Below are 23,441 nucleotides of genomic sequence, written 5' to 3' on the forward strand. Positions count from 1 at the left end.
TCAAACCTCAAATTTTTGGAGGAGAGCAAACTATCGTGTTTCCCAGAATATAAGACTGGGTCTTATATTAATTTTTGCTCCAAAAGACGCATTAGGGCTTATGTCCAGGGGATGTCACCCTGAAACATCATGCTAGGACTTGTTTTCTGGTTAGGTCTTATTTTCGGGGAAACACGGTATGGTGTGTCAAGGAGATAATTTACTAGTTCTCTCTAAAATTCCCCCACACAAGGAAGTCACCACTCCCTAAAATATTTTGCATTGGGAAATGAAGGGGTTTCCTCCCACAGGGGAAAAAAGGGATCAGAATTCAGAGTACCCGACCATGGATTAATTCTGTCTTAATTATTGCATATGTAATAAAATCTGGAAGCACCTACAATTATATTTCCATAATTTAAAAATACTTGTGCAAGTCTGGAGGAAACTTAAGAACACATGATACTAAGTATAATGTGGTATCTTAGATGGTATCTGGAAAAGAGATATTAGGGAAGAACAAGGAAATACAAGTAAATACAAAGCATGGAGCTGAGCTACTAATAATGCACTGATGCTGGTTTCTTAGCTAATGTAAGGTATTAACAGGGGAAACTGGGAATCGGGTATACGACAACTGCCTGTGTGAGCTTTGCGACTTTTCTGTAAATCCAAAACCAACCTAAAATTAAAAAAAAGTATATTTAAAAAAATACTTGTGTGGAATATTTACAAGCTGCATTATGTACTACAGACCTGCAAAGGCGATACAAACCTCTGACTCTTCACTGGCTCTGGGTACAGCACACAACATTCTGCTACCGCACTTAGGTGAAACCCACATTTTCCATAGACAGCATCAATAGTGTCCTTCAACCCTCAGCTATATAATTTTTTCTACCCATTAAAAAGTCCTCCTGAAGCCATTCTTGGTATTCTATCTACTGGGCATACTTTTCATGGCAAATACACTGAGACCATCTTAGAAGGTGAAAGGTCAGCATGGTGTGTGTGTGTGTGTGTGTGTGTGTGTGTGTGTGTGTTCCATTTCTCTGGTACTGCCCATTTGAGCCCAGGCTTTCAGGAAGGAAGGGTGGAATTGGCAAGAGCCTGGTCCTCAGAGCTCAGGAAGGGAGGAAGGGCTCGCTGGCTTCTTGGTGGCTCAGCTCCTGCATTTACCGGCAGCAGAGCCAATGATGAGATGAATTCCAGCTCTGTGCTGCTGTTGAAAGGGGGCAGGCCCATCTACAAAGATGCTCTTGTTGCATTTAAATGATCATATTCTTCCATTGTGGATGAGCTAGGTGCTGTGGATGAGATCAAGTGCGCAGAAATCACAGAACTATTTCATATTGCTGTTTTCTTTTGGGGGGTGATAGAGGGGAACACAAAAAGTACTTTGCAAATGTTTTCTGAATGTTTATTTTGGCATTTTATGTATAAATAGGCTAAAAGAAACTGTCCATTATGCTGTTGCTAAGACATTAATTTTTCATAAGCATTTTATTATATTTGCTGAATGCAAAGAAGGAAACTTCACACATAAATATTTGAATAATTACTCAGCAGAGTCATTCCATATTTTACAGTAATAAAGCTGACTTGTCCTGTGTGGTGCATTTAACGGATAATTTTGAAGTAACTTCATTGATGGTTTAATTTTTCAAACTAGTCCAGGTGGCCAAGCACTTAGGGGTCAGGGTACTCTCTATGTAAAAGCACAAAATACTCATCTATTAAAGTAATCAAAAATGTTTTTTACTTAATAACATATACTACTGCTAGATTATATCATTTGATGAGTGACGACAGATACCAAAGGCTTAAGAATAATGTATGACAGAAACTTAAAATTATAAAACTCTATACATTAAATACATTTTTTCTGAAAATTAAAATCTTCATTATTTGATTTTAACATCTTGGTCCATTTTACGGAACAGGAACACACTGTTCCACTGGAGAATAATTTAAGAAACACTGAATAGCACTAATATGAATCCAATGCCAGTTAATTTATTTTCACTCTGAATTGCTCACATTTTTTGATTTATACATTTTAAATAGATTTTCATGGAATTGTAGCACTACGATCAATGTTGAAACACTATAATTTCTTCTGCTTTCTGTCCAGGAAAATTATTACTACCCAAGATGGTAAAGGTTATTTTAGCTATTTTAGTGAAAATTAATAAACAGAAATGACCTTTAAAATAGTTGGAGGCTATAGAAGAGAGAACTCTCAGGCATGCATCACTCAACCCACACTACTGACCCCAACCGGAAGAGATGGCACCTTGCATCTCCCATAGGAAGTGACACTACTTCACTATCTCAGCAGGAAGAAGGAAAGGTCCTCCTTGGCCAGTAACATCTCAGCCAATGGGAGACCGTCAGAACTCAACCAACAAGAAGTCACTACACTTCAAATTTTCAGTTTCCTCCAATGGACTCTTCATTTATAACAGCCCCTCTAAGCCCATAAAACCATGTTCTTCTCCTATGTTTCTCTGTTGTGTGTTGTTCACCTTTAGACCACATGTCCCAAATTGCATTTCTTTGTTGTTCCCAAATAAGCCCATTTTGCTGGAGAAATATCTGGTTATCTATTTGTTAAAGGTCAACAGCTCTATTCTATGAGATGTATGGATTTATGTTGCCATGTGTTTCCTCTTTGTAGATGGCATATTTAACATATTAAGAAACTAAGATGCCATAAAAGTACATAAACATATAACATCTAGAAGAAAACCTCAATAGAAGTTACTTAGAATGTTTAAGCCATTTATCTGGCATTTATAGAGATGACACTCATAAAGAATATGTTGCGGATGGTTGCAACTCAAAGGTTGTTCTCAGATGTGATGTCTGCCCCTTCACAAGCCACGTTTTCATGATTTCATGAGCTTATTGGGAAGACCAGATCATCTTGGGTTCAAGTTATAGCTCTGCTCTTTATAGGCTACATGAGCTTGGGCATGTCGCCATTTCTCAAAATCTCTGTGCTTGCGGTTGTAAAATGGGACTTAAGAATACTTACGGCACTGAGTTTTATGAAGACTAAATGAGATACTACAAAGTGTGGGCACATAATAGACCTTCAAAAATGTCTAGTTTTCTTCCTTCTTTCATTTCCAAATATTGAAACTAAAGCTCAGACAAAAAAAAAATTGAATTTGATGAGATCATAGCCTAAGTTAATGACAGAATGGATCGCAGAAATTGATGACGGAATTTTATTTATCAGAGATGATCACTGTTGCTTTTAGGTATATTGAAAAAAAAATTAAAAAGACCCACCGATCTCTTATCTAGGCACAAACTATTAGGGCCCCCATTATAACCTTAGTTTGTGTTCCCATGCTTTTCTGGCTCCAGCAGAAGTAAACACAGTACATTTGAAATGCTTACTTTAGAGGTCATTGAGCAACGGCTGGCCTACGTTAGCTCCATAGGAGAAAGTTGTGAACACTGTGGCTGCAGGCAACCGCTCCCCCAAAGCCAATAGGGAGGACACTGAGATAGGAACTATTCTGGAGCCGGAATCAATCAGTTGAATAAAACTATAGATCCAACTCATCTACATATCAGATTCAGGAACCTCAACTACCCCGAAACAGGTGTGGAGTCCAAATGTAAGAGAAAAATGGGCACACTCCTTGACAGAAAGGCACAGCATGAAACACCCTTATTTCACTCAGCATAAGAGGGATCCGTAAAACACACACAGCCTCTTCATTTGACTCTGCTCCCCCTTCTCTACACAGTGACCTGTCCTGCTTCCTGCCAACTTCTCAATCAGCTTCCTCTTCCTGCCTCACTTCTTCCTCCCTGAAACCTGACTTCTGTTCTTGCCACACTGCTGACACCTCTATGTGAACGATGAGAAAGAACACACCTAATGGCCAACCAATGGCTTCTTGGCAGTCATCTTCCTGAAAGTCTCCTGAGCAAAGGACACTATTTATCACTATTTCAAGGTTCTCCTTGAAATGTCTTCCTCCTCAGGATGCTGTGGTGCTGCCAGCTTCAGTCACCCCTGTACTTTCTCTGTCTCCCACATGGTTACAATGGACACAATGCCAACACACATTAGGACAAGTCACTTGTGTACATAAGGATCTGAATCCTAATTCTGGCTTTTCTGGCACAAGCTGCTTTGGGGAGTAATCACACTTCTTCACACAAGGAAGAAATAACTTCCACTTACTGTATGAGACTGTTTTAAGAAACGAAGTCAGAGCAACAATACTTCAAATAGAAAAACGATTGTTTGTATCATTTCACTCATTGCATGTTTATATCATCATTAGATATGAGCCAAGGTCTAAAAGCCAAGGGCAGAGAAAATCCACAAGAAAGCATATGGAGCTGGAAGGTATATGACATAATAAAGATTCAGTTATTACTTTATTCCACAGCCAGAATTTTCATTTCTGTGTGTAAATGTATCTGGTGACTGTCCTCAGTACACCCTTCACCAGGTGATGGTTCCATACCCCCTCCAGTGAGGGTTATTGGGAAGCGTTGGTTTTCACTTTTGAAAACGGGTTCACTTGCTATTTGAGCTGCATTTAGTCACCATCTCCCCAGGTCCACACTCATCACAGGTTAGCTGTTGTTTCAGTAGAGAACCCAAAACAAAATGCTTTGGACTTTACACTTCAAAAGGATGTCTATAAACTCAGGTAACAGAAGAAAGTCACTTGATGTGACCATGGGGAGCTTACCATGCCCTTCTTTCTTAGGACACTCTCCACGGGTCACAGATGGGAAACTGGTCCCATGAGTGTGTTCCGGTATACTGCTTTGTAATGTAATCAGCCACTGTGACAGCTGTGAAAGACAGTCTCCTCGACTATTTAACATTAATCTATGAACTATGAAAATGCATTCCACATGTCAATAAAAAGCACTGCAGCAAAAGCCTTTCTCAAAGTCAACTTCCAGTGAGCTCCTGACAGCTGACCTTTCATTCTCCTGTGAGGGTCCCCGCATGGGCTGCCATCATGGGCCATCCTTGCCCTGGAAAGCTGTCTTCTTTGGCTTCTTTCACTGTTTTAGCTATGCTTTTTCTGGGCATTCTTTTGTGGGTCCACTTTGTGATCCTAAGCTCTATGTTCACCTATTGCTCTACTCTATCTCAAATCTTTCAGTGTTGGTTGAGCGGCCATGTAAGTGAATGAGTCCCATTTACTTCTGACGTTTTACCCTCACTGAAAACCCAAGGTGTATAAAACTCATTTATATCCTGTCCCCAAGCCAGCCTTCCTCTGCTTGAGCTCCTCATCCACACAGAATAGTCTAGACTCCGCGATGTGGCTCCTGGAGCACAGGGGCCACGGGCTCCCGTCCACCATTCCAGCTTCACCCCGGGCCCCTCACCAGCTCTCTGCTCTTCTCACCGTCAGCTGCTTTGTCCAACAGATCCTCCTGTCTGGCATGACTCAGCCTATCTTGTCCATCTGCATTACAGATCTTTAAAACATCACTGTCCCTTGATGATTTGTGACACACCTGCCTACCTTTCTGGTGTCATTAATGGCTCCCCTACCTGAGAACCCCCATGCTCGGCACGTACCTCTCGTACAGCATTGACTTGGCAGTATTACTTATTTAGGTGCCGTTTTCCTCCTGGGATTGAGAATTCCTCGAGGGTGGGAACCCTATCTTACTGTTTTTGTACCCCCACCACCACACACAGGCCCTAGGACGTGTCAGGTCCTTCATGTTCATTGAATTGAATGGAAATGGCTCCAAATCAGGGTTGAAAACTACAGTTCCTTTTGTTTCTCCTCACAATCAATACTGATTCTTCTCATATAATTTTGCTTATAATAATTTTTTCCCGTAAGTCCCATTGTCTCCATTTTAGTTCCGGGCCTTCTTGCCTCAAATCTCTCTGAAGGCCCAAACTCCTCAAATAACTCCAAGTGGAAAAAAGAAGAGCCAGCTACAGAGCTGAAGATAGTACTTTATTGGGCATTTTGGTAAAAACAGGCTATATAATATCAAGTAGAAACAGGTAATACCCAACATCTACCCTTGTTCTCTTCTTCCTTAGTTATAAAACACCTTCTTTTAGGTGTTTTATAACTGGACACATGGTTGCCCAGAGTGAAATTTCCCCATTTTTCTTACACTACATGTGGCTATGTGATTAAGACCTAGATATAAGCAGATGTGGTGTATGCAATGTTGGATGTTCTGGATTTTGTTTATTTGTTTTTTTCCCCTATAATTCTTTTTCCATTTCTCCTTCCTTTTGCCTGGAATACAGATGGAATGGCTGTGCTCCCGAAGCCCAAATGGACCATGAGATGACCTGGGAATGTACATCGTACACCAAAACACAAAATAATGCAGATACTGGACTGATGTTCTTTATACTTCTTGAATGTGAGAGAGAAATAAACTATGTTATTCAAGCCACTGTTATTTTATGTGGCATTTGCCACCAAATCTAATTTAACTGATGCAGGACCTTCTATCCTTCTGTTGAGAACTCCTCTCTGAATTCTCACCAACTTATTGTTTAGAAATATAAGCATGGTGCAGAGTGAAACTCTCAGGCTTCACAGTCAGAACACAAGGGCTCTATTCTGGGCTCCCTCAGTCTTTGGCCATAGAATCCTGGGCAATCCCTTGTGGCTCATTCCCATTAAATGTAATGCGGAGACACTGCTCCTGCTGACACCTTCCTCGTGAGGTTCTTGGAAGGACTGCATGATGTCACGTGAGATAACGTGTGAGAAGGGGCTTGGTACATTGTAAAGTATTACATGATTTCTAAAAATTTGCTTCTATTTCTAACAGGAGAAAAATGGACTATGGTCTTTAAGTGGAGTAGGAAAAGGGCCACCCAGAATGAGGCACTGAAAGTGTAAAGCCCAGCTCCCTATACCCTATCATTCATGACAGTGACATTTAAAAGGAAGAAATTGATTTCAAAAAAAGAAAAAGAATATTCTCTCAACATGCACCAGTGGATGCTGTTCAAAGGATGTACTCAGCATAATGCCTGCCCTATGGTAAGTACTAAAACTATATGACCTACTGTTACTACTGCCCCACGATTACAGCAATGGCATAATACCAGGCAAGGTGGCATCACCAGCACGTCCTGTCCCCACAGACCGACCTCTGTGTCAATCCAGATGAAAATCCTACTGCTTGGAATCAGAACAAGGGGAATTACATAATTTGAACATTTAACATCAAAAGACTCGGAGAGCTTGATACATTCGTGGCTTTGCCAATGGCACCACCATTCTGATAGTTTGCTGTCAAAACACTGGCTGGGCACCTTCAAAGGCGACTTTGCTGACTTTTTGCATTGAGTCCCCAGGGAGACCAACTTCTGTCAAGTTGCTGTATGGCCTGGGAGGTTTGCTATCTCTTTAAAACAAGATAGACATTGTAGGTTGGCTTCTCTCCTGGTTCATGTGTAAATTTATGATTTAATGATCAGGGGATAATCGCATGTGTCTTATTTGAAGTTACCCATGACCATCTCACTATTGCTTCCCTCCTAAAGCGTGCTTAATACCTAGAAATGTATTGTTACAGAGCAGTGCTTCTTAAGCTTTAATGTGCGTAGGTCACTTGGGGATCTTGCTAAGCTGTACAGTCTGATTCAGCATATCTGGGGCGGGGCAGGGCAGAGAGTCTGCATTGCAATATTTTGAGCAGCGAGGTTAAAAGTATTACAGCTAGTTAAGTGGCAAAGTGGGGATTTAAACCCAGGTCTGTCTAATTCCAAAAGCCATGCCTTTCTACAATGCTGAAATGCAGAAATGGAGTGCTGAATAATAAATGAGAAATTGTGTTTCAGCCACATTATTTGGAATAGCTGTTATCTGTAGTGTTAAAATCTAGAAGTACTATTTTCCCAGAGAATCAAGAAAGAGGTCCATTAAACTGGAAAAAACTAACATCTTTTTTTTCTTTTGGAAAGGGCAGTGATAACCAAATAGGACAGAGACAAGGAATACAAAATAGACTGAAAAATTATGGAAGACAGAGCCTAACTATTTACATTCTTAAAAAGAACAGAGAGAGCCACACCTTGCCACAGTTCCAAAATAATGACCCCAAACATTCTCCCAGGGTCTGTGACCACCCAAGCATCCACCAGGTGACACCTCTGAGGACACTATGACTAGAGTAGACAGCTCATGACACAGAGGTATAGCCCACCGTCCACTTCAGCAGCGTCCCAGAAAGCAACCAGCTGTGCCAGCAACCCTGTAAACCCTGACCCATGGCAGCCTTCGGAGACTGGCTGTGAGCACCAAAAGCTTCTAAAATACAAAATAGAGGCTTCCATTTCTGGATCAAACAAGTCTGGATGTTAACAGCTAGAGAGTTTTCCTCTTGACTCCACATTAAAGGCAGTTTCGAAACCTTGCAGGAAGTGTACTCTCTGTGTGTCCTCCATGAGATAATAAAAACCCCACCATGTGAGATGAAGCCACAGCTCATCCAGCAGTGTTCCGTCTCTGCCACTGGCAGTGAATGAGAATTCTGAGAAGAACATACTGTCCCCTTTCTCATTAACGGCACAGGTTGGGAAACACCACGAACCCGTCTCCAACATCCTCTGACCTGTTATCCCTCATTCTTCAACTTACCTACAGCCTTCTGGAACTTAGTGAACCAGGATCATTAAATACCGTTTAGAGTTGCGTGTCCTTCTATGAGTCCTGATCTGTTTTCAAAGGACTTTCTTTGTATTTATTTTGTCTTACGTTGTTTTGTTCATGTATCACTTTCTCTATTAGAATCTAAATTACTCTACTGTTTATGTTTACTGTTCAGGTGGTTCCTCTCTCTCTCTCTCTCTCTCTCTCTCTCTCTCTCTCTCTCTCTCTCTCTCTTTCTCTCTCTCTCTCTCTCTCTCTCTATCACTCTCTCTCCTCTCCCTCTCTCTCTCTCTCTCTCTTTCTCCCTCTCTCAGGATTGTGAATTCTTGAAGGGCTGTAGCTTTTCCTAGATTTCGTATCACCAGTTCCTAGTGTTCTGTCAAGCAAATAGTAAAAATGAGATAAAATATAGGATGAAAACATAAGTTCTAGTGCAGAGGTCTCATCATCACATAGCACAGGTAAGACCTCACTTAATCTCTCCATAGGTTCTGTGACTTTAAGCAAAATGATGTATAACAAAGCCAATTTTACCATAGTCTAATTCATACAGAAAAGAGTTAAGTTCCTATGACATCTTATCAATGTTGTAATGAAACAACGCTGAATGAAATGATGTCATTCGAGGACCTGCTGTATCGTTTATTCAGAAGAATCTCTGTAAGTTTTTGAATGAAAGTTCCTTTATCTTTTCTCCGTTTCTGTAATTCTAGAATATAAACAATTAACCGAGGGCCTACTCATATTATTCCAACACTTTCCAGTTTTTTCTGATTCAAATCAACAGACAGGTACTGAACATCTCCAGTAAGCCATGACAGTAAAAGCTGCAGGATTAGTTTCTAAAATCACACCTCCCATCCTCTTTGAGTAAGTTCATCAACACAACAATAGTGAGCATCCACCCCTGTATTTTGTGCATTTTTAAATAAATAAAAACCAACACGGAGATGTCATCAAAACAGCAGCATGAGGTGAGCCTCTGTAAAGCTCCCCTGGAATTTACAACTAATTGAACAACTATAACTCCACAAAGACTCCCTGCACAGCAGACAGGCAAGACAAAAAGGCCCACTACTGAATTCACCTAAAGGTGGGTGAATCGGGCGAATGGAGGAGGAGGGAAAAGAGAAGTGCTGAGATGGTGCAGGACGCAGACCTAGCTCAGTGCTCCAATCTCTCTACATCCTGGAACTACCGCAGTTGCAGGAGAGGGAAGAACTTGGACTGCTAGGGCTCCGCTTATGGCCCACAGGGCTGAGGGGGCAGCATATAACATGGCTGAACCCAACGCTCACGGCAAAGACCTCAGAGGAAAGACTGAGGGAAGAAGGCTGAAAACAGTGGTTTAAGCCCTCACTGCCGAGCGGAGAACGGAAGCCTTAGGCACTAAGACTAGCCGCTGCCCCCACCCTCCCAGAGCTCACCCCACCCCACCTGCCTGGTGCTAGAAGCGATAAAGTAGCAGTGTCAGATCAAAAGAACAGAATATGTGCTGTTCTGATAACTGTGGACCGCAGACACAGATTCGAAGCCCAACTAGTTCTGGCAAAGGGGAGGCAGCTGTGGAAGCAAGACCGGCTGTGGTGGTCGCCGCCATTGCTATGGGCCACCTCTCACAACTCACCTACACCTGGCCCCATCTATCTGGGTGGATCCCTGCAGAAGTAAACAGAACTGCTGAAACCTACGGGCTCTGAATCTGGTGCAGGAAGAACTTTGGAACTTCAAAAGCTCTTCGCATACCCACATGGACACTGCGCCCTGTGACCCAGGCGAACTATTAACAGAGAAGAACCCGTCTCCCAGGGAATCCCCCCATTGTGTGAGAAGCTGGAATAGTGCAGAGAAAACATAACACTACCGTGTGAGAGAGAGAAAAAAAAGGCTGCAGTCGGAGAGAAAATAAAACATTCTACCAACAAGTACTGGAAAACAAAAGAAAGACCTCTTCCTATCAACTTGTTCCAGAAGTCACTCCTGTAGATGTCTAGGAAGAGAAATAATAAATCAGTAATGGCCATGAATAATCAAGGCAACAAGACAGCTCAGAAAGAAAGTGAAAAGTCTCCAGAAAAGGAACTTAAACATATGGAAATATGTGATTTAAATGACAGAGAATTCAAGATTGCAGTTCTGAAAAAACTCAATGAAATGCAAGAAAACACAGAAAGGCAATTTAATGAACTCAGAAACACAATCAAAGAACAACATGAGCATTTTACGAAAGAGATTGAAATTTTAAAAAAGAACCAAATAGAATTTCTGGAGAATAAGAACTCAATAGAAGAAATCAAGAATGAAACAACGAGCTTAGGTAGTAGAGTTGACCAGATGGAGGAAAGAATCAGTGACATCGAAGATAGAAACCTGGAAATGACACAGATGGAAGAAGAAAGAGATTTGAGACTTAAAAGAAATGGAAGAACTCTACAAGAACTTTCTGACTCCAACAGAAAGAGCAATATAAGAATAATGGGCATACCAGAAGGAGAAGAAAGAGAGAAGGGAACAGAGAACATATTCAAACAATTTGTTGATGAGAACTTCCCAAACTTGAGGACAGAACTGGATCCTCGAATCAAAGAAGCAAAAGAACACCTAATTACCTCAATCCCAATAGACCTTCTCCAAGACACATTGTATTAAAGCTGTCTAAAATTAACGACAAAGGAAGAATCCTCAAGGCAGCCAGGGAAAAGAAGATGGTAACCTACAAAGTAAGTCCATTAGATTATCATCAGATTTTTCAGCAGAAACTCTACAAGCCAGAAGGGAGTGGAACCAAATATTCAGACTATTGAAAGAGAAATCATGAGCCAAGAATAATATATCCTGCAAAGATATCCTTTAGATATTAAGGATGAATAAAGACCTTTCCAGACATACAGAAGCTGAGGGAATTTTCTAATATGTGACCTGCACTACGAGAAATACTAAAGGAGGCTATTCGACTACCATCAACAGGGAAAATTTGTGGTAACCAAAACATAAAAAAGGGAGAGTAAAGGCCTGAAGCAGAATATGGGAATGGAGAAAGTAAGTGTGCTGAAAAAAAAAAAGGAATACTTTAAATATCAAACTTTCTTTTACATAAACTTAAGGGTAACCACTCAAAAAAATCCAGAACTGAAATATATACTGTAATAAAAGAAGAAACAGAAGGAAACATCATAGAATACCACCACACAGAAATATTAGACAACAACAAAAAGGCAAAGAAACAATGGAGACACAGCCTTACCAGAAAACTAAAGATAGAATGACAGGAAATCCTCACATATCAATAATCACCCTAAATGTAAATGGACTGAACTCACCAATCAAAAGGCACAGAGTAGCAGACTGGATCAAAAAACTAAACCCAACCATATGCTGTCTCCAAGAGACACACCTCAGCTACAAGGACAAGCATAGACTCAAAGTGAAAGGGTGGAAATTGACACTCCAAGCAAATGGTACCCAGAGAAAATCAGGTGTAGCCATAATGATATCAGATGAAACAGACTTCAGGGTGAAAAAAATAACAAGAGACAAAGATGGACATTTCATAATGGTAAAGGAGACTATACAACAAGAAGACATAACAGTCATCAATATTTATGCCCCCAATCAGGGAACACCGAAATGTACCAAGCAACTACTAACACAACTAAAGGGAGAAATTGACCAAAACACAATTATACTAGGGGACTTAAATACATCATTGACAGCTATGGATAGATCATCCAAACAGAAAATAAATAACGAAATAACAGCCCTAAATGACACATTAGATGAAATGGACATAATTGACATATATAGAGAACTTCATCCTAAAACATCAGACTATGTATTTTTTTCTAGTGTACATGAAACATTCCCAAGGATGGATATCCCATACATTGGGACATAAAATCAGCCTCAGCAAATTTAAGAAGATTGAAACCATACCAAGCAAATTCTCTGATTGCATGGCTTTGGAATTGGATATCAACTGCAAAAAGAAGCAGGAAAAAACACAAATCCATGGAGATTAAACAACATACTTTTAAAGAATGACTGGGTCAAAGAAGAAATTAGAGGAGAGATCAAAAGATACATAGAAACAAATGACAATGAAAATACATCCTACCAAAATTTTTGGGATGCAGCGAAAGCAGTTTTAAGAGGGAAATTTATATCATTACAGGCCTATCTCAAGAAACAAGAAAAATTCCAAATAAATAACCTCATGTTCACCTTAAAGAACTAGAAAAAGAAGAACAAGTGAAACCCAAGGTCAGCAGAAGAAAAGAAATAACAAAAATCAGAGCAGAACTAAATGAAATAGAGAACAAAAAGACAATAGAAAAAATTAATGTGACAAAGAGCTGGTTCTCTGAAAGATTAACAAAATTGACAAACCTTAGACTCACTAAGATAAGAGAAAGGACACTAATTAACAAAATCAGAAATGAAAAAGGGGAAGTTATCGTGGTCACCACAGAAATACAAAGGATCGTCCAAGAATACTATGAAGGACTACATGCCACCAAATTCAATAACTTAGAAGAAATGGATAAGTTCTTAGAAACATATAGCCTTCCAAGGCTGAACCATGAAGAACTAGAAAATATAAACAGACCGATCACCAGTAACGAAATTGAATCAGTCATCCAAAACCTTCCCAAAAGCAAAAGTCCGGTACCAGATGGCTTCACTAGTGAATTCTACCAAACCTTCAAACAGGATCTAATACCAATCCTGCTAAAACTCTTCCAAAAAATTGAAGAAGAGACAGTACACCCTAACTAATTTTATGAGGCCAACGTTCCCTGATACCAAAACCTGGTAAGGACAACACACACAAAAAAAGAAAACTACAGACCAATATCTCTGATGAATACAGATGCAAAAATCCTAAACAAAATTCTAGCAAATCGAATACAACAATGCATTAAAAAGATTATTCATCACAAACAAGTGGGGTTCATCCCCGGGACACAAGGATGGTTCAACATCCACAAATCCATCAATGTGATACATCACATAAACAAAATAAAGGACAAAAATCATATGATTATATCAATTGATGCAGAAAAAGCATTTGACAAGATACAACAACATCCATTTATGATTAAAACACTTAATAAAATAGGTATAGAAGAAAAATACCTTTACATAATAAAGGCCATATATGACAAGCCCTCAACTAATCTCATAATTAATGGTGAAAAACTGAAGCCCTTTGCTCTACGTTTAGGAACACGACAGGGCTGTCCCCTATCACCTATGCTTTTCAACATAGTGTTGGAAGTCCTTGCCAGAGCCATCAGGCAAGAAAAAGAAATAAATGGCATCCAAATTGGGAATGAAGAAGTTAAATTATCACTCTTTGCAGATGACATGATGCTATATATAGAAAATCTTAAAGACTCCACCAAAAAGCTATTAGAAACACGCAACAAATACAGTAAAGTTGCTGGCTACAAGATCAACGTGCAAAAGTCCATTGCATTCCTATATACTAACAATGAAATCTCAGAAAAAGAAATACATAAAACAATTCCCTTTGCAATTGCAGCAAAAGAATAAAATACCTAGGAATAAACTTAACCAAGGATGTAAAGGATTTATATGCTGAAAACTATAAGACATTTTTGAAAGAACTTGAAGAAGACACAAAGAAATGGAAAGATATTCCATACTCATGGATTGGAAGTATCAACATAGTTAAAATGGCCATATTACCCAAAGCCATATACAGATTTAATGCAATCCCCATCAAAATCCAAATGGCATTTTTTAAAGAAATAGAACAAAAAAGCATTAGATTTGTTTGGAACCACAAAAAACTCCGAATAGCCAAAGCAATCTTAAGAAAAAGAACAATACTGGAGGTATCACACTCCCTGACTTTAGCTTGTACTACAGAACTACAATAATCAAAACAGCATGGTATTGGCAGAAAAACAAACACGTAGATCAATGGAATAGAATTGAGAACCCAGAAATAAAACCACAGAAATATGGACAGGTAATTTTTGACAAAGAAGCTGAAAACATACAATGGAGGAAAGACAGCCTCTTCAATAAATGGTGCTGGGAGAATTGGATAGCCACGTGCAAAAGAATGAAACTGGACTGCTATCTGTCACCAGGTACCAAAATTAATTCAAAATGGATCAAAGACTTAAGCATAAGACCTGCCACAATAAACTGCATAGAAGACAACATAGGTACTAAACTTATGGACCTTGGGTTCAAAGAGCATTTTATGAATTTGACTCCAAAGGCAAGGGAAGTAAAAGCTAAAATAAACAAATGGGATTATATGAAACTGAAAAGCTTCTGCACAGCAAAAGAAACCATCGACAAAATAAAGAGGCAACCAACTGAATGGGAGAAGATTTTTGCAAACAGTGCCTCAGATAAGGGGCTAATATCCAAAATATACAAGGAACTCATGAAACTCAACAACAAAAAAACCAAACAACCCGATTGAAAAATGGGCAGAGGACCTGAAGAGACATTTTTCCAAAGAGGACATACAAATGCAAATAGACATATCAAAAAATGTTCAACATCACTAATCATCAGAGAAATGCAAATAAAAACCACAATGAGATATCACCTCACTCCAGTCAGAATGGCTATCATCAACAAGACAAATAGTAACAAGTGTTGGAGAGGCTGTGGAGAGAAAGGAATCCTCATACACTGTTGGTGGGAATGCAGACTGGTGCAGCCGCTATGGAAGGCAGTGTGGAGGTTCCTCAAAAAATTACGAATAGAATTACCATATGACCCAGCAATCCCTCTCCTGGGTATCTACCCAAAAAGTCTGAAAACATTTATCCATAAAGACATGTGTGCTCCAATGTTCATTGCAGCTTTGTTTACGGTGGCCAAGACATGGAAACAACCAAAATTTCCTTTGATAGATGAATGGATAAAGAAGTTGTGGTATATATACACAATGGAATACTATTCGGCGTTAAGGAAAGATGATATAGGAACATTTGTGACAACATGGATGGATGTTGAGAGTATAATGCTAAGCGAAGGAAGTCAGACAGAAAAAGCAGAGAACCATATGATTTCACTGATATGTGGTATATAAACCAAAAACAACAAAAGAACAAGAGAGACAAATGAGAAACAAAAACTCATAGACATAGACAATAGTTTAGTGGTTACCAGAGGGTAAGGAGGGTGGGGGGAGGGAGATGAGGGTAAGGGGGATCAAATATATGGTGATGGAAGGAGAACTGACCCTGGGTGGTGAACACACAATGGGATTTATAGATGATGTAATACAGAATTGAACACCTGAAATCTATGTAATTTCACTAAGAATTGTCACCCCAATAAATTAAAAAAACAAAGAAACAAAGAAAATCCACATCACATACTTGATCAAATTGGGGGTCTTCTCCACGTTGTAGGGATTTCGTCAGTGGCTTTTCCTAGAAAGAAAAAGAATATGGACAAGAAAAATTATTAGAGGCTCTTAAATGTTACAAAAGAAAAAAAAAAGAAAGGTTACAAAAGAAATACCATCGTTGTTTAAATTTTTCTCATCAGTTTCTTCCTTTATTGGATGAAGAGTTACCAGTTTCTAAATGAGTAAGAAATTCTCCCTTACTAACTTTATTCTAACCTAATGTATAGTATTGGAACTTTTCTGTCATGATTCTTGCTATTCATCTTAATATATATGTCTCGTCTCTGACCAAAACATAAAATACCTGATGCTCTAAGTGGTCCTGTGTATTCAATGGAAATCACGTAACAAAAAGTATGGAATTTATTTGAAAAATTTTAGGACCTATCTTGGAATTTGACAGGTAATAAAATGTTGAAAGTGATATACTATGCCAAGTCCCTAGATGTAGAAACAAAATAAGGTCTAATTATTAGATGGGTGTTGAAGGACAAACCACCAATCCCACATTTCCCAGGAGTAATCAGTGAACGTGGGGCATGTCACTTGACTTGCACCTTATCCAAATCTCTGCACAAATAATCTGAGTGGTGACAAAGGTCTACAGACAAAAGTTTCCCTAGCCATTATATCGTCGTTTACATTAAGAAGCCTTCCCTGATCTCTCAGCAGTGCATTTTATAAATATTTATTCTTACCTGCATCTCTTTTGGTTTTCATGTGGAAGTTAATACTGACCCAAATTTGATTTAGGAGTTGAAACCATGAAAAATAATGTACTTTAGCCAATGTAGATATCCTAGAGCGACTCCATTTACTTTTTACAAATCACACAGACCCGCTCCTGCCTCTCTCGTCCAATCTTCTCCTCCACCTGAAAAGGTGATACATAGCTCAAGTGGCTGCAAGCCCTGCTCTCACCTCCTAGGGTCCTGGTTCTTGAAGAGACGCACGTGTTAGGCTCAGTCTGGGTATCGTAAGCTTTACTAAGAGCCATATAAATCAACTGCTATCTCAGTTGCAAAATATACAGCTTCAAAACGTGTATTTATCTAAAATGAAGAGATGACTGTATTCTTAAGGGCTAATCAACATTTTTCTCTTCAAAGTATACTATCTAGATAATACGAGTGGGATAGTGGATACAAAAATGTCAGTAAGAACAGAACAATTAAAAACAACAGATTCAGCTGATTGTTCAAGAAGACAAATCCAGCAATTAAATTGCAAAGCATTTTCTGTGAAGGTACAATGTCATCTGAAGTTCTTTGTAAAACCAATTAAAATACAAATATGAAAATTAAAGAAGTGAAAACAGGTGATGCCAAGAGCCAAACACCACATCCGGACCCATTACACGCCTGCAAACTCCAAACACTTTTCCTTCCACAGCACTTCCCAGAGTGCACAATCACGTCACAGTGTGGAATGTTGTACAGCCATGCAGTCACTAGTGATGAGCTGAGTGCCACCCCCACGGGCCACAAACCCCCATTTCTCCCAGCACTTGGAATAACAGGGAAGAGCATTGCTTGGTAATGGCCAAACATTTGTGACATTAACCAAAGCTCTAGGCAAATGACACCCAGTTTCTTCAAATATGAGATCCTCTTATCTGTGTGTGTCTTTTGTTATAAGTTAAAAAAAAATTATATATATTTTTTATTGTGGCAAAATATACATAATGTAAGATTTACCATTTTAACCATTTTTAAGTGTAAAATTCATTGGCATTAAGTACATTTACATTATTGTTCAACTATAACCACCATCTCTTTTATGAAGACCCCTTTTAATGTCAAATATTTTCATGGAATTCCCAACCACAAAATATATACTTATGCCCCCAAACATACAAGGCAGCAAGTCTATTTTAGTATCTGTTATTTAAAACCACACATAATAACACACAGCTAGTACCAGGACTTCAATGACATTTTTAAATGGCTTTGTGCTAGAATAGCAACAACACTTAGAAAGATGGCAATATATCTATATGGGAGACCATAGTTTCTCAGTCAAGAGACAATGCTTAGCATATGTGTGGACCTGCAGACCCTTGTATCCACTCAGGAGTCCATACCTTGGGAACCTGCGGTCCTTCCTTCATTACTACCTGAAAGATAAGATGCTGCCAACAGTGGAGAAAGGAAGGTGACCGGGTCCTACCACACCCTGACTCTTTCCATGCCCCAAAGTTATTTTTTCCCACCACTAATAGGGTGGTTGAGAATGCTGATAAACGTGATTATTTTATGCTTACACATACTTGCATACATGTGAAGGAAACAACAGATTGCAAGTCTCAGTTTCTTTAGCAGGCAAATTTAATGTGATAACTTGGTGCTACACCCAAAAGTCAACTCTGTTAGCCAAGAACTTGGGTTTGCGCCTCAATAAAATAACATACATTACACTATGTTTTCCTTAACTATTTTTACACAAATATGCTGTCTTAATCATATTCTTTGAAGACTTATTTTAAATGCCACTTCTCAGATTAAGTCCGTCCCCAGTTTTCCCTGGCAGAGTCACTGGTTGCTTGTCACATGGCACTTGCTTTGCATCTATTCTTGTCAGCATTTCCACGGAGTTGTAACTTGTCTGTCTCCCCACACTCCTATGGTAGTACAGAGTTACGAGTTATCAGGGCTCGTTAACTGACTGTCACATCCCTATGACTTTGGGAACACAGCTTTAGACACAATCAAGTTCACGTTTTTCCATTCCCAAGATTATCTTTGTATCAGCACAGACTTTTTATCAGTGTCAGGAGTGTTAAGAGTAGATGTGGGGAAGAGAATATCATGCTGGCTAAAAAGCAAAGAGGGGAAAAAAAAGAGGAGGGAAGTATGGAAAGAAGAGAGGAGAAAAGGGAGGCAAACTTGCTGAGCTCAGAAGATATCCATCTGAACACAAGGCAGAGGCGAGTAGATTCATGCCTGAAAGAAAAGAATTGCAAAGGTATGTGTGGTTTTCCTTGAGCTTCTCCTGGATGAGAGCAGTTGCATGGAATCCAAAGTCTGTAAGAATCTAAGGTCTGCACATTTCAGATATCCTGGGTCTCAAAGAACATTCAATAGACAGTAAAATGAAATTCACACCGAATAAACAATGGGTATTGAAAGAACAGGGGAGGCTCAAAATAATGGTCCCATTTGTCCAATAAGAATGGCGTGCTTTGTAGACTTTTAAAATTTGTCTTTGTTTTGGTACAACTGTATTTATTTACTGAAGGTTCATTGATTGAATTGAATGATAGGTTTGTTTTTAAAAAATCATTCTGAAAAACCATGACTTTGGGGAGATGGATCCCTAAAAATTCTTAGTGGTCCAAAGCTGGGAGACCTTGAACTATGACCCAGCCTTGTCCAGAAGCCCCAGCTCACTAGGTGACAAAAGAGATGGCAAACCGGAAACATTGGGAGACGTGGCACAAAAAAAGAGCAAATTAATGAGAAGTCCCTTCTGATGGAAGCAAGTGCTGTGAAATAGTTTTGGGGGGCAAAAATCAAGCCTGAATCTGATCAAGGCTTTAGATATAATTTCTAACTTTTAGGAAATAACAGGAGTTTAGGGATACATTACCCTATGCCACAAGGATGCAATCAGCAAAATCCAGCCTGAAGGAATCTGAGTGAAAGACATTTCTTCAATAAATAAGTTGCAAGGGAGAGCTGGAGGGGAGGTCTTATTGATTTTTTTAAAGGGCTATTGCAATGTGTGACTCTTACCTGGACACTGATTCAAGTAATTTATTTTTATAAGTATGACATTCATGAGACCATTGGCAATTTGAACACTAATTAGATAATTGATGATGTTATGGGATTATTGTTAAATTTTTGGGGTGTGATAAGACATTGCAGTTTTGTTTTTAAAAGTTCTTTATCTTTTAGAGACACATGTTGAAATCCTAAGAGATGAAATGATATGGGCTCTAGTATTTGCAGCAAGTATCATTGCAGGGAGTCACAGGGAGTGTGTGACAAACTGACCATGAGTTGACAATTGTTGAAGACCATCATAAGGTTCATTATGCTGTCTTGCTACTTAACAAGATGTTTGAAACACTCCACTAAAAACCAAAGAGCAAAAACTAAGCAAGAAGAACACAATATATACATCATTTCTGTCATCATTAACAAAAAAATCTCACAACGTCTCCCTTTTCAAGATGGTAAAGGCCACTTCCTAACACGTCAGTAGCACTTATGTGACCTTTATCTTTTTCTAAAACTGTGGCAGAAGGAACCCACTCTGCCTTTCTTCCCACTCACAGGTAGGATTTGGGTGGCAAGTATCTGACCTGCTGTGAGAGAGGCCAGGAATTCTGCATCTGCATCTGCTTCTCCCAAATCCAAGAGCACTGCTCTCCTGGCCCACACAGGGGGCATGTTCTCCTGCCATGAAGACTACTGCAGGGTGTCAAGTATTTTCATAAGAAAAGAGAAAGATCCCTGTTTGTGCTTTCCACACCTTGGGAAGTTCCAAGCGCCTCACCCTCCCTTAAGAAAATACATACTCTAAAAGTTCTTTGTATCCCTACCTACATAAAATCGGGGAGGAAAGCCATGGACGTCCACCTCAATTTTCAAACAATTTCAGTGTATACTAGCTACATTTTCACTTTATAGTCTTCTCACACTGGGCCCCTCTGTAATCCGTAAGAGAAGAGATAGCCATACACAACAGGTCGCAGGCAGTCCAACAAGTCTAGAGACTTAGGTATCAAAGGAGTTTTCTTTGTGGGATACAAGGGGCTCATTTAATAAGCCATTTTCTACTTCTGACGTTTTACTGACCTAAAAAAAGAAAAAAAAAAATCTCGTGTGCCCCATGCAGGTAGGACTTCACTAACCTAAAAAGCTCCAAATTAGTACTGCTGCCCTCAGAGATACTTCAATAAACACGCAACCCAGCTGTACTACGAGAGTTCTTGTGAGATTATTCAGTTTGTCACATATATCACCAGCCTTGCTTAAGGTGCTCTTTTAACATCTTTTAATTAATACAACGGTTGGGTGTAGCAGCTCGGTGCATGGCTAAGTGGTTTGAGGTTGAACCTTAGGTGCCGTATTTACAATACAGGGACCTTCCTTAGTCTCTCTAAGCTTCAGTCATCTTTTAGGTAAATTAGGGATAAATACCAGTCTACCTCAGAGAACTGAGCGATGAATGGCAAAGAGTATTCAATAATTGACAGTCCTTACGATTATTAAAATTCCTAACATCATTATTGTTGGGATTAGACAACATTAAAAAGGGCGTCACCTTTCACGATGTTCAGGAACTGAAACCGAGCTCCGCGTGTTTCCTGGGGGAGCGCCCACTCCCACTAACATTAATTAAAGCTTTAATTTTAGCTTCCTGGATGCTTCCCAGTGTAATCAGAAAGCTGTATTATAGAAAGTGGGAAAAATACATTATAAAGAGCAACTGCCCTTCTCTCTTAAAAAAATAAACCCAACATTATTATAATGACTTTAATTCTTAATATGTAATTTAGAGGGAACCTTTTAATGTAATGGCAGGGTGCGATAAAAACCAAGTTAAAAACAAACAAACAAACAAAACCACCACCATCACCAAATTCTCAAGTCTTGAAACTACAGTGTTTTTGATTATAGGGAGATGTCTGCGCAGAACTGCCTGGGTTCTGACACCCTCAACAAGGATGTTTTATTACACTCATATCTTTTCTGAGTAGTTTAACGAAGACTCTGCAGAGCGGAACTGCCACCACTGGGATCTCTCTTTACCAGAACCCAGCAGGACGAGCAGGGAGCTGCCCCAGCCCTGTGGGTCCCAGTGACAGTGCAGAGAGCTATGGGCCAGACCTGACAGGCCACCGAAGCATTTCATCAAGAGCTACAAGCCCATACGGCAGGCATTTAGCCTGAACCAAAGAAAAATGGGGTTCTAAACACCTCCACATCTGACACAGGTTTTTCTCTTTAGGTCCCATTCAGGCCAGCTTGGACCCAACTTTGGAAACATATCTAAGAGGTCAGCCTTTGGCCTCTCAGGTCTGAATATGGACCGTTTCTCCCCAAAAGACGCCCTGGACAAGATGATAGAGTATTTCAAATCAGCAAAGGGCACTGCCAAGTAAGAGGCTGTGTAGGAGCCTGTGAGAGGAAATGTGCAGCTAGACCCAAACTTGGAAGAATATTTTGACACTGTTTTTAAACAACAAAACCCTCAAGAGGATCTGTCCTATTTGCAGCTGGCTTTGTACATCTCAGTGAAGCTGATTTCTCTGCCACATCTGAGAGACCCAAGGATGAATCCAGGATTTGAACAGTGAGGTGCAGCTGCGATTAGACTCAGACACAGAGCTCACCTTCATTTTAATCGAAGAAAAGTACAGGCAGCGACCAAGGCATGTAAGATGCCACCATCGCTCGTCTGTTTCTGGACTACATTCGATTTTGTTGGTAGTTTTTTTTTTTTTTTGTCCCAAAGTATCCCACTAAGTGTGCATGCGACACCCAGTAGTAGGTAGACATTCGGTTCCTGTGGATGCATCTTCCTTGCCTCCTCCAGAACCTTCCACCATCAGCCAGATCCTCACCCACCTCAAGCCAACGTCCCCCTCTCTCCTGACTCTTTTTCTAGTAGCTTCATGCTTACACCTTTTCATCGTAGTGCCTGCCCTGAACACATGTCAACCACTGGCCACTCTTTTCTTTCTACCCGTGGGTCATCTTTCATTTTCCACTGAGCGGTCTACATTTCCTGTCTTTCCTTCCTCCCCTATTCTTTCTTCAACCACCTGCAATCTGACTTCTCTGTCATCACTAGAATAGTCTCCCTAAAGGCCCCAGTGACTTTCCAAACCACGAATCTGGTGGCCCTTTGTCAATACGTTCCTTTTTGGACATTTCAGCTGCAATGAGACACTACTGATTACTCCTTTCTTGTCACTTGAATCATTCCATCCTGATCTTTTCTCCTCCTACCTCTTTAGACATCCTTTTTCTGGGTCCTTCATAAGCTAGTCTTTCTCTTTAAATATTTATATTCCCCAGGGCTATCCTTGAAGTCAATCATGTTCTGATTTATCTTCTGGCACAACTATCACACACACACAGACACTCATCCTTCTCAGACCCAATCAAATCACTTCTCATCAGAAATAACCTACTGTCCCTCAAGGTTCACTTATTCCACCATACTTTCCCTGATCAGCCCTACACAAGAAGTGACAGCCTGGTTTCAGTCTTCAGTAGCTCTTCGGTATTCTCTAGTTCTCGAATACCCGCCCAGTGTCATCCCACTTACTCACGTACACATTTCCCAAGTAGATTAGAGCTTGGACTCTGAGTCAATCAGACCAGGGACATGAACCCAAACCATGCCCCTTTGGTAAGTTTTATCAAATCTCTCAGTTCCGCTTCTCTGGC

General features: G+C 39.9%; 1 protein-coding gene across 5 annotated transcripts in view; it reads right to left on the minus strand.

The window, feature by feature from the left end:
• FRY (FRY microtubule binding protein) overlaps nucleotides 1–23,441 on the minus strand; it is a 441,344-nt gene that overhangs the window by 176,045 nt on the left and 241,858 nt on the right. For all 5 annotated transcript variants that reach the window (XM_081045758.1, XM_081045755.1, XM_081045754.1 and 2 more), the window contains one exon: nucleotides 16,001–16,054. In XM_081045758.1, coding sequence (XP_080901884.1) covers nucleotides 16,001–16,054 — 54 coding nt within the window. The remainder of the gene's footprint in view (nucleotides 1–16,000; nucleotides 16,055–23,441) is intronic.

This window comes from Rhinolophus hipposideros (assembly GCF_964194185.1).
Source record: "Rhinolophus hipposideros genome assembly, chromosome: 4".
NCBI lineage: Eukaryota > Metazoa > Chordata > Mammalia > Chiroptera > Rhinolophidae > Rhinolophus > Rhinolophus hipposideros.